The sequence below is a fragment of the Ipomoea triloba genome, chromosome 4, assembly GCF_003576645.1.
Source record: "Ipomoea triloba cultivar NCNSP0323 chromosome 4, ASM357664v1".
Classification (NCBI taxonomy): Eukaryota; Viridiplantae; Streptophyta; class Magnoliopsida; order Solanales; family Convolvulaceae; genus Ipomoea; species Ipomoea triloba.
In genome coordinates, this window is record NC_044919.1 from 34,918,197 (window position 1) to 34,929,484 (window position 11,288).

At 34.8% G+C, this 11,288-nt stretch overlaps 3 protein-coding genes across 3 annotated transcripts; 1 reads left to right on the forward strand and 2 right to left on the reverse strand.

The window, feature by feature from the left end:
• The first annotated feature begins 1,928 nt into the window (after positions 1-1,928).
• On the forward strand, positions 1,929-2,924 carry LOC116016742 (NDR1/HIN1-like protein 13). The gene has a single exon (XM_031257125.1). The coding sequence runs from the start codon at positions 2,022-2,024 to the stop codon at positions 2,832-2,834; it is 813 nt and encodes a 270-aa protein (XP_031112985.1). The 5' UTR covers positions 1,929-2,021; the 3' UTR covers positions 2,835-2,924.
• Positions 2,925-3,638: 714 nt separating this feature from the next.
• On the reverse strand, positions 3,639-7,742 carry LOC116016741 (protein APEM9). The gene is made up of 6 exons (XM_031257124.1): positions 7,501-7,742; positions 7,212-7,397; positions 6,901-6,978; positions 6,217-6,502; positions 4,765-5,105; positions 3,639-4,059 (listed from the first exon to the last, which is right to left on the reverse strand). Exons 1-6 carry the CDS (start codon positions 7,569-7,571, stop codon positions 3,942-3,944), a joined length of 1,080 nt encoding a protein of 359 aa, XP_031112984.1. The 5' UTR covers positions 7,572-7,742; the 3' UTR covers positions 3,639-3,941.
• Positions 7,743-8,352: 610 nt separating this feature from the next.
• Positions 8,353-10,451, reverse strand: LOC116015483 (60S ribosomal protein L30-like). The gene is made up of 5 exons (XM_031255562.1): positions 10,348-10,451; positions 10,117-10,222; positions 9,449-9,550; positions 8,734-8,802; positions 8,353-8,631 (listed from the first exon to the last, which is right to left on the reverse strand). Exons 1-5 carry the CDS (start codon positions 10,366-10,368, stop codon positions 8,591-8,593), a joined length of 339 nt encoding a protein of 112 aa, XP_031111422.1. The 5' UTR covers positions 10,369-10,451; the 3' UTR covers positions 8,353-8,590.
• Positions 10,452-11,288: the final 837 nt, after the last annotated feature.

Genomic DNA, 11,288 nt, shown 5'->3' on the forward strand with positions numbered 1-11,288 from the left:
TTTACTTTCTAGATGTTAGATGTGACATGTCCAGCTTAATTTAAGGGAAAAAAAGTTATAATTTACATATATTTATTTTTAAATATCGCAATAAGGTTTTATTCTCTAAAATATTCTTATCATTTTTCAATGTCGAAAATATAATAATAATTAATACGGAGTAAGTTGTTTCTTTATGTGCATACTGTACATGTAAGAATGAAAATTGATGACTAATTGAGCTACTCATAATTTATCTCTTTCAACATTTTTTAATAAGAATTTTGAAAATTTAAGATTAATAATGTCGTAAGTTGAAGATATAATGTTTAAAGTAATATATATAATTTAAAAAAAAAAAAAAAAAAAAGCTGTTAACAGACTACATGGTACATGCCAAACAAAGTTGTGAAAAGGTGTGGAGTGGACCCACAGCCACAGATGTTGAAAATAGAAAATGATGAGTAGGCAGTAAGCTAAGCCAGCAAGAGCCGTGGCTAACTACGTCACGCGGTTCCGTTTTTTTTATTTTTTCACCTCAAACCACCGTTGAACCGTAGCGTAGCCCCACTGGCCACTTTTTCTTATTTTCACATGTTTTTCTCTTTTGTCTTTTCTAAGTACTATGATTTGATTGTCGGTGGTATGTCACAATTAGCGCTACCAAATCAGTGTTTAAGTAAAAAAAAAAAAAAAAAAAATATTATGTGAATTCTCAAGTTTTATTCTCGCTCTCAATTTTTTTAAAAATAAATTATGATTATATTTGGTAAATAATTAGCTTATCAGTCAATTTTGACTTATTTAACTATTATTAGTTGCTTGATAAAAAGTTCATTATTAATATAAGTTATTGGCTAAATTGTCTAATTGAATTTTTTTTAGTTTAAGGTTCTAATTGTACTTTGGTCTATAGTTGAATGACCTATTTGACCCTTATCATTTTATTTAAATATTTATTGTATAAAAATTAAAATTAGACCTTGTTATGCTCTCCTACATTTACCACTCATACAAACTCACTTTTTGTAAGATTTGAATTTAAAAAAAAAAAAAGAAAAAAAAAAACTAATCATATACAAATAGTCACATTTAGACAAAATTGTGTGGTTTTTGCAGGGCTTTTAAATAAAATAAATGGAATATATCAACTTTGAAACCTTACGCGAATTAGACAAATAGTGTTTCTATTTGAACGACATATTTTTTTTATTTGTTAAAACTATTCACTATTTAATAAATATTTATGTAGCAATTAACAAAGTCATCTCCTTCAAAAAAAAAAACAAAAAAACAAAAAAAAAAAAACAACAACAACAAAGTCATCAGACCGTTAAAATGATTGAGTCGTTGCTTTCCAATTATGCACCCTATCTAATTGTTTTCATTTTCCATCTAATAATGCTTCATCGTGGAAATGGATGCCCATCAAGTTTACTTGGCCATTTGTGGAGCTTTTGGGGTAGTTTGTTTGGTTTGATGGTTGATTATGTAAAAGAATTGGTAGCTATTTTTGGTAGTCTATGATTTTTGTTTGTTAAGCGGTTTGTAAACGGTATTGCTTATACGGTAGGTTTGTAGTTAGAGAAGCTCGTTCTTTGTCAGGCTATAGAGAGTGACATGTCACTCTTCCTTTGTTTTTATGTTCTGTTTTAGCTGTAATAAAGTTTTTTTTTTTCTTTCAAATTGAAAAAAAAAATTAATAATGCTTCATTAATTAAAAAATAAAATAATATTGCTTTTTAAAAATTTTAAATCTCTTTTGATAACGTTTAAGATCACAAAGCTCTCAAAAAATCAAAAAACAAAAAACAAAATCTTGCTGTTAAGGTAAAAAGCCGTTTGCACTTAATGCACACGCCATACCCAACGCGGTTTCGTTTTCATTACACGCTCACTATTCTCTCTCTTCTCTCTCTCTCTCTCTATATATATACAGCGAGGATATACTTGTTCGATACTCGCACTCACGTTCTTGATTACTTTAATCTTCTGCAACTGGAGAATTATTTTGGGCTGATTCTTCCTACCTGGTGTCAACAATGGCTGATCGAGTACACGCTAACGACTCGCCGCCGTTTTCGGAGAAGTCTGGCGAAGTAGCAGAACAGAATGCGCAGCAGCCGGGAAAACCGCAACTGCCGGTTTCTGCAAAGCCGGTTCCGCCGCCGCCTGGGACTTACGTCATCCAGGTTCCGAAGGATCAGATATACCGCTATCCTCCGCCGGAGAACTCCCGCCGTTTGAAGTCCTTCAGCCGCCGGAAAAGTCGGCGCGGATGCTGCTGCAGGTGCCTCTGCTACACTCTGTGTCTCCTCGTGGTCCTCATTGTCGCCCTCGCCATCGCCGCCGGCGTTTTCTACCTCGTTTTCCGCCCTGAGTCGCCGAATTACACCGTCACCGACGTCGCAATCAAGGGGCTGAACGTGACGTCACGCTCCGCGGTTTCGCCCGAGTTTGACGTCATCGTCCGAGCGGAGAATCCTAACGATAAGATCGGGATTTTTTACCGGAAAGGGAGCTCCGTTAGGGTTTCTTATTCCGGCATTGAGCTCAGTCACGGTGAATTGCCGGTGTTTTTTCAGCCGTCAAATAACGTGACGGAGTTCCGCACGGCGCTTAAGGGATCCGGCGTGTTGCTGGGTAACACCGTTAGATCGTCGCTGGTTCGTCAGCAGAGACAACGGAAAGTAACGTTTAAGTTGAACGTAGAAACGCCCGTCAAAATTAAGGTCGGGGCAGTGAAGACGTGGGAGATCACTGTGAAGGTTAAATGTGACGTCACCGTGGATGCTTTGAATGAGAAATCCAACGTGGTTTCAAAGGATTGTAATTACAGTGTGAAATTGTGGTAGAAAATTGGTGTTTTAATATTTTTGTTTTATTAAATTCATTCTTTTGAACAGCACATACTTTATAATGAGAAAAATGATATTTGAACTATACTTTTTTTCTCCCAAAAAGTCGAATTTTCAATCTCAATGCCCCTACGCTTTGCCTGACAGAGCATATGTGAAGGATGTAAATCATGTTATGATGGTAACTCAACCGAACACTAACTCTTCAAGGACTCGATCTCTAGTTTTTTTTCTCAAACTTCATCTCTGTGACCAAATGAGCTGCCAGGAGATATTCTGTTGTAGTAGCATTGCCCGTCTTTCACTTGTAATTTGTTTGAGTAAAATAACTCATCTATAAAATAAATAAATAAATAAATAAAGACCAATAGCTATTAGCCAATCGGCCGACTATGTGACTTAGTTGACCGCCTAGACTACCGATTATAGTGATACGCTAGGTGACCGGCCCACGCCTAGATACAATTTTTGCAACCGTGGTATGTTTGCACTTTGCATTATGAAGGTGGGAAGAATTTCAATAGTAGCGGACTCGAAAAAGATCAAAATTTTTCGTTAACTTATTGATGTATGAAAATTATGTGTAGTTAATGTCTTATACACACAGCTAATCAATCAATTAGGTGCATCAAGTGAAAGAAGTTATACTCAATAAATAATATACATAAAAAGTCCTTGCATTTCCATGCTATGATGTCGAAAAAAAAATCGTTATTTGCATATGTTGATATAATTTCATATTTCACAAAATATTTGTGATTAACCAATTCATTGCGATTAAATAAAATAAAACAACCGAAATTTAACACTATCCGATAACGGCAGGACTGATATCAAATATTAGACGCAATAAAAACTTGCACGCAATCAAAAGAACAAGTGTAGGACATAAGGTCCCAATGTAGATAGTGATATTATGCAACATTTTTAATTTGCATCTATGACTACACAGACTCAGCCTAATATAAACCAAAAAATTTATTCTATCACCTGACTTTTTTCTCTATGTTGAAACCCCCAATGGACAGTTCAATAATATCTTAATTATTTGTATTGTATTGTATGGTAAGATAAGATAACAATGAGGAAGAGAAAATGGCGCCATTACCGGGCAGTAGGGAGAGATTGAACTGCAGCTAGAGGGTTCACTTGGTAGGAGAATGCAAGTTCCCAAAGGTCAGACAAAGCCTTCTTCACAGATGAAGCTTGTTTTCTAATAATGCTGTAATAACACCGCAGGAAAAAAAAAAAAAAAAAAAACATGGTTATATAATCGGTAAACCATTACTCGAAATTTATACAAATAGTCAGGAACAAGTAAATAGACTTCTCTCTCAAAGCAGAAGTCGGAAAATCATACTATCAAAAACTGTAATTGTTTCAAATTGACATCTAGGGATGTTGCCTTTTTCAACTAAATGTGCTATTTCGAAAACAGTCATCTTAGCTTTGGACCGTCACCTTTAATTATATCAAGCATATATATGTATATGTATGAAATTCAATCGCTCGCATTAACAGTACGCAAAACATATCTAAGTGGAAACACATACCATGATACCAGCAATAGATACTACTCCAGATGCAGTGGTTAAGATGACAAGAAGCAAGTTGAGCAACTAATTAAGTCTACAAAGGCATATGAAATTATGCAGATATCCAGGACTCATATCTTACAATTCCACAAATATATAAATGATTTCTTCAAGACTTCAACCTAGATCTTAGAACTAAGGTCTCAATAGTTTCATCAATGGCTATGTTCAAATTGCACCAAATACATATACAGATAAATGATATAATGAATCGACATATGTTCCACTTCAAAGTGGCAAAGATGCATAAAATAAAATTAAGACCAAAATAACTAATCTTCACAAACACACACATCGGCAGTCAGATAAGTAGTAAAAGTAGCATGTCTTACCTCCGTAAATTTGACTTCCTCCTCACGATATAAAATAAGAGAAGAGCTAGACAGCAAAGGAAAATATTTCCATTTGATACAACGAACCTAGTGTTTCCAAACTTCAAAGTTATGGTGCGGAACCACCAAAACGGAACTCTGTTTTTGTACATTTTCTTAAGTGCTTGCTTTGTATTATTCTCGGCACTGAAATTGTTTGCAGAACCACTGAATGTTTCTTCTTCCTTTATGGAAGCAGATTTAGTCCCATATTCATCCATTTGCAATAGTGATGCAGTGGCGGGTTCCAATGAACTGCTGAGCTTTGAAGTGTTCATGGAGTGTAATTGCCTCAGCAAATGCTGAAAAAGAACCGTATAAAGGTTGGGAAGTTGTCAGTAAACTGAGAGAAAAGTGTAATGAAAGATGCTATACAGTAAAATAAAATAAAATACAATTACGAAATCCTAAATTCAGTGGTGAGAGAACTACACAATGTAGAATTTATAAAATCCATATAGACATTTCATTCAGCAGTTACAAACTAACCAAGTCAATGAAAGCCATAGATTGAGTATGCACAAGACCTCTTTAAACATAAAAGAAGTGCTATGCTTGGGGAATTTAAATTGAATGTCAGCATATGAAATTCAAGGAGCTCAAGTTGAAAGTTACAATGCAAGATTTATTTTTTTAAGTGACAAGGGAAACCCTCAACCATTAGCGATAGTGTGCACTGGGTACATAATTTGAACTCTCAAAAGTTGTTTTGATATCTAGGGGAAATGGACATAATGAAAGAAAGAATATAGGCAGAGAAACAGGAAAGGATACCATGCAACACATAGCATCGTTTATCACACAATTTACTAAAAATTAACGAATTAAAACCCTGATTTAGAATGAAAGATTGCACTTTTGCGCCATTTAAGATCCTGCAGTAAAAATATTTGGATGCTCCGCGATGGTCATTTGATCAATATTGTAGAAGAATGACATCACTCCATATAAGATAGGAAATCAACATGGAATGGTTACTTAAGTGCAAGAAAATGCAAAGCAGCTACAGAAGCTCATACATGTTACAGAATATAAAATAATATTCTGTCCTTTAGAAAAGTGGAATAGTATGCTTGCTCATTTAGAGTCAAGCATGTAAGAGAACTATTTCTGTGTGATAGACCATCACATCAATAAATCTTCACAAATAAACACAGATATGATAATTAGCTAAAAATCACAAATTTTTTGGTTCCAAATTTAAAATCAGAACATCAACAGATCTGAGTTTAAGAGGGAAAAAAATACTAGAAAGTAAGGTGAAAAAGACATTATAGTCCAACATGCCCAGACTTGGTAAAGTTTATTCTGCAATATCACAGAAAATGGCAGCCAACTCCCCCAACTCCAACATCCAAACCCCCAAAAGAAGGGAAACAACAGAATAAGAGAGGGAAAAAAAAAATCATTAACCTGCCGCTTCTCCTCAGGTAAACTGGCTTTCTCAACCCATGACACAGCAAGATCTACATTTCTCATAATCCTTCCAAGAAAAGTTACCACATAGAGCTCAACAATTTCCAGATATTTATCAACTCCGAGCACAAACTGCTTACTGAATCCTTCAACATAAGTTACATCATTTCCAACACTAACAGAACTGTAATAATTTCCGTCCATGTATTTCCACTTGCTAAGGAATTCCTCAAGAATTTCTTGAAAATCAGAAGAAATGCCGCCAGGTATCTGGAGACATGCCCTGGCAAAGAAGGTTCTAAGTTACTTCTACTACACCCAAGAAGCTTTTACGAGTGCATAGATCCAATAACTATACAAATGAAAGCTACATTTCTTATTTTCAAATGCATTACTAAAACTAAAGCCAAGTAATTTGGATATATTCACATGAAAGGCTAAGTTTGACCCAAAATTGTTCAACAAATAGATAAAGAATGTTCTTCACGTTTTAAGGAAATTCCACATTTCTATAAGCCATTATTCACAAGCAAATACTTTGATTATAAAATTAAAACTCAAACACTAACAAACCAAAACAAGGAAGACACAGTCTAAGCAGAATGGGGAGGGTGATATCAGTTATTCTTTCATAAACACTAGGTTAAACTTGAACGTGAACTTGTCCTATAAAGAAGTTACCCAGTAAGGAAAACTTGCACAGGGATGGCAGTGACTGATCCAAACAAGAGCTTAAGTTCCTTCATTATTTCCAATGTCCTGCAAACAAAAATCTCATATTCAAATTCACTAAAACCTAAAGCCACACATAATACATTGCACTTTTATCCCCACAAAAATAACAAGAAGATAAAGGCTCAAACTGGCACATGAATTCACACAATTGCCAAAAAAAGCCAATACTTCAACTCATTTTCAGCTAACTCCACTGACAGAAGAAAACCAGAACCATACAACCCTCTGAATAATCAGAAGGGGGGGATTGGAGGTACCTTCCAAGTTGGTTCAAGGACTGAACATAGACCATTCCAGCTGACTCCAACATATCATCCAATTCATCACCGCTCTCAACAATTTCATAATAGGGCTTATTATTGTTAGAATTGATCTCACACAAGCGCTTCAAAACAGAGTGAGACAAAGAGGCTGCTTCCTCGTACATACAGCACACAAGGTAACTGCAATTTTTTTAATAAAAGAATTATTACAAATCTATGAAGAGAGAGAGAGAGAGAGAGAGAGAGAGAGAGAGAGAGGTGTGAAATGGGCAAGATGTTTTACCTTTCGGAGCGTTCGATGTCTTCCCAAGATGGAGGGATTGCAGCGTTGGATGTGGAGGGAATTTCTTCCATTTCTTAGCTAAAACAACCGATTGATTACAGATAGATAAGGAGGGGATTCAATCAGACTGAAGCGGAAGAACCTCAGAGACAATAGAGGAAGAAGAAACATACGTCACTGTGGATGGGAGATAATGGCTACTTGGATTTGCCCTTTGATGTTGGAACGTGTTCTACGTTTTTATCAGTTAAGCACTTCCTTTTTTCCTTTAGGCGGTGTTTAAAAAACGCTATGTAATTGAAAAATTCATTCAATAGAAAATATTCTTTCTTTTGTTAGTTAGAGATAATTTAGTCATTTTAGTAGAAAATTTAGCGAAAGTCTTTTTTCGCCAAAACAAGGTTAGAAACATAAATGAACCATTTTTTAGAAAATAATTAAAATATTTGATTAAACAATAACTAGAAAATAATTAAAATATTTAACTATACAATTTTACTCATTTAAAATGATAACTTGGGATGTCATTACATTACAGATAGTTGGAAAGTATATTAGTGCATGCAATCTTTAATATAAGATATTTATCTTTTTTGTATTTTAAAAATTAATATAAATCAAACTCAAATTTAAAATAATTAAAATAAAATTTTACTTTTATTTTCTACTTATTATACTTGAATTATATTTGGTCTTTTGATAATTAACATTTTCTAATTATGTACATCACTATGCAATTTTTTACATTTTATCCTACCAAACAATTTTCCGACCAACTATGATATATTAAGGGTAAATATCATCTGGTATAATTAGAGTGATTTTAAGAATGAGCAATATCACAACATTGATAAAAAAAAAAAAGATGAATACAACTGTTTCAAAATTCATTCAGGCATCCAGCAATGTCATTTTAACGTTCAACGCAACCAAAACTGTCTAAGAAACAACAATGTAGATTCTCATCTCATCATCTACAATGGAGCTCTTCTTCTGTGACCCATTAAATTAAAAATAAGTAAAATAACACTGATTTCTGGTGAACTTCAGAATAACCATTGCAACCAACCATAAGACATCTATTGCTATCCTACTGCTCGCTGGCCATGCTCTTAATAATATCCGAATCACCTGCAGGCACAAAAAAGTGTGAAACAATCAGCAACAGGAAAACGTAATTCAACTACAAGTTACCTCAAGGCAAATAACTAATGGGCTAATAGCAATGCCTACCGGGGTCAATAATGCTGAGGCAGCACACTCTGAAATATTTACCACATGCAGTCCCCAAATCCACGTTGTCTGAAACAGAAACAAATATGTAAGTATGCAGAGAGCAGGAGGAGAAACCCTCTGCCCCCAAGGGCCAACCATTAAAACAGGCACAGCACGAATGATGACTATATACATTGAAATTCATGTGCTTATCATTGTCTAAATGTAGAATGTACAACTGAGTGGTTCTAACTCTGACCATTGTTTGGTAGAGCTTATAGCTTATTTTAAGCTAAAAATAAGTTATAAGCTTTGTTTGGTAAAACATAGAGAACTTAAAATAATAGCTTATTTTGAAACACTACTCTGAGTAGAGTTTCAAAATAAGCTAGTAACTACTAGCTTTTAAGCTTTAAGCTAGCTCACAAGCTATGTATGCCAAACAAATCCTCTATAACCATTACTAGATGATGATAGAATATAGAGCTTGGAGTACTGAAATATTGGAAACACAATAACATAAACCTAAAAATAAACTAATGGGGTTCGGTATAATTCCCCAATATACTCAGTTAGAATCAGACATAAAAATGGCAAGCTATAAAAGCAAAGAAACAGTGAAAAAAAATCAAACATACAATAAACATAAACTAAATATTTATGTTGATTTACAGGAAAAAGAATTATAGGAACATGTAAAATGAAGATATTAGGAGGCCAAAACTACACTCACTTCCATTGTAGTGGTGAACTCCAACCTTTGCCAACATAGCATAGTACTCTATCTCAGACTTCCTGAGGGGAGGGCAGTTGTTGGAAATGATAATCAATTTCCCTAAGAAAGTGAAACAAAAACAAAATAATTAGATCAGCCACTCATTCAAAGTAATTACATTGATTCTACACATCCATTGTATTATCAAAATGACCCCAACTTCCCTGTACTAAATCCTTTCAGGTACACTGTAAGATGAAAGAAGTACAATTCTCATTCAAAATAGCATAAATGGTTTTTAGTGATCATTAAAAAACATAAATCTTCAGTCCATCAGGCAATGTATGTTTTCCCAAATTAGCAACCCTAAATCAACATCCGACTCATATTCTTCCTTCAAATCTCAGCTACACATAGTAATTGCTGGTAAAATCAAATTCTAAACATAATATTTTCATAGCTCCACTGAAACCTAAGCTATTCTAAGCTTTCAAATTGGCACACAAACAAATTAAATATCACTATTGTCCATTTCTACATCCAATCTCACAGTCAACCCGAGTCAACTATACTTCAAATCCATATCTTCTGCTTAACTATTTTTCTCTCATCGCCAACCAAACAATCAATCTCTCAAATTACATGAACGGAGGAAATAATATCCATAACAAAAAATAATCGAATACCTTTGGAATTTCTGAGGGACTTGAGAACGGTCTTGTACCCCAGTGTGTACTTGCCGCTCTTCATGACCAGAGCTAGCCTATTGTTAATGCTCTCATGAGTCTTCTTCTGTAAATCATTATAGGAAACCACAACAACTGGCATAAGCTACGTCTCGAAGATGTACGCACATCGAAGGAGATATTAATGCACGTATATACATTAATTCGTGTGAGAAGCAGAAATGTACTTACGGTTTTCTTGGCTGCAACCATGGTTAACGACCTGATTCGAAGCTGTAATGACAGGAGGAGGAAAACGTCGACGACGGCAGCAAGGCAACAAGGCAACCATAACACAAAGCGCGGCTTCTGCTATATATCGTCACGAGATGGAATAGGGTTGTTTAGGTCGGGCATTGGGCCTGCGGATTGGTGGTTCGGACCATGTGGGCATTTTGGGCCGTATTGGGTTGATCGGGCTTTAATAAGACGGATAATCCCAACATAATTATGTAAATGTAAATGTACGTGAAAAATGAGTTAATACCCAATATAGTTCTGATTATAGTGATTTGAGGCAAATTATGCTGCGGACTCAGGTCCACCTTGCAAGGTGGACCTGGGTCCAAAACTACATCGTTTTTGTCTTCTTTTTTTTTTTAGTAAACATATTGCTGAATATAGAGTTGTCCAAAAATGTGTGAATGTAAAGGTTTCAAAGTGTGAATGTAGAGTATAGAAATCGTGAATGTAGATTTATGATTGTGTGAATGTAGAGTTGCCCAGAAATGTGTGAATGTGGAGGTTTCAAATTGTGAATATGGAGTATAGAAATCGTGAATGTAGAGTTATGCATGTGTGAATCTGTAATAGAGTTAAGAAGTTCTAGCAACTTATAGCCCTGTAATATAGGACCTATGAATATAGAGTCTTGAATGTGTGAATGTGGAGTTTACAAATTGTGAATGTAGAGTATAGTTACTAAACATATAATCCTGTAATGTGTGAATGTGGTGTTTACAAATTGTGAATGTAGAGTATATTGTATGTGAATGTAGAGTATAGTGTATGTGAATGTAGACCCAGGTCCACCTTGCAATGTGGACCTGGGTCCACGGCATAAAAACCCGTGATTTTACTCAATTTAATCTTGAATGATTTTTTTTTGTGTTTAATTTAATCATCGACTTTGA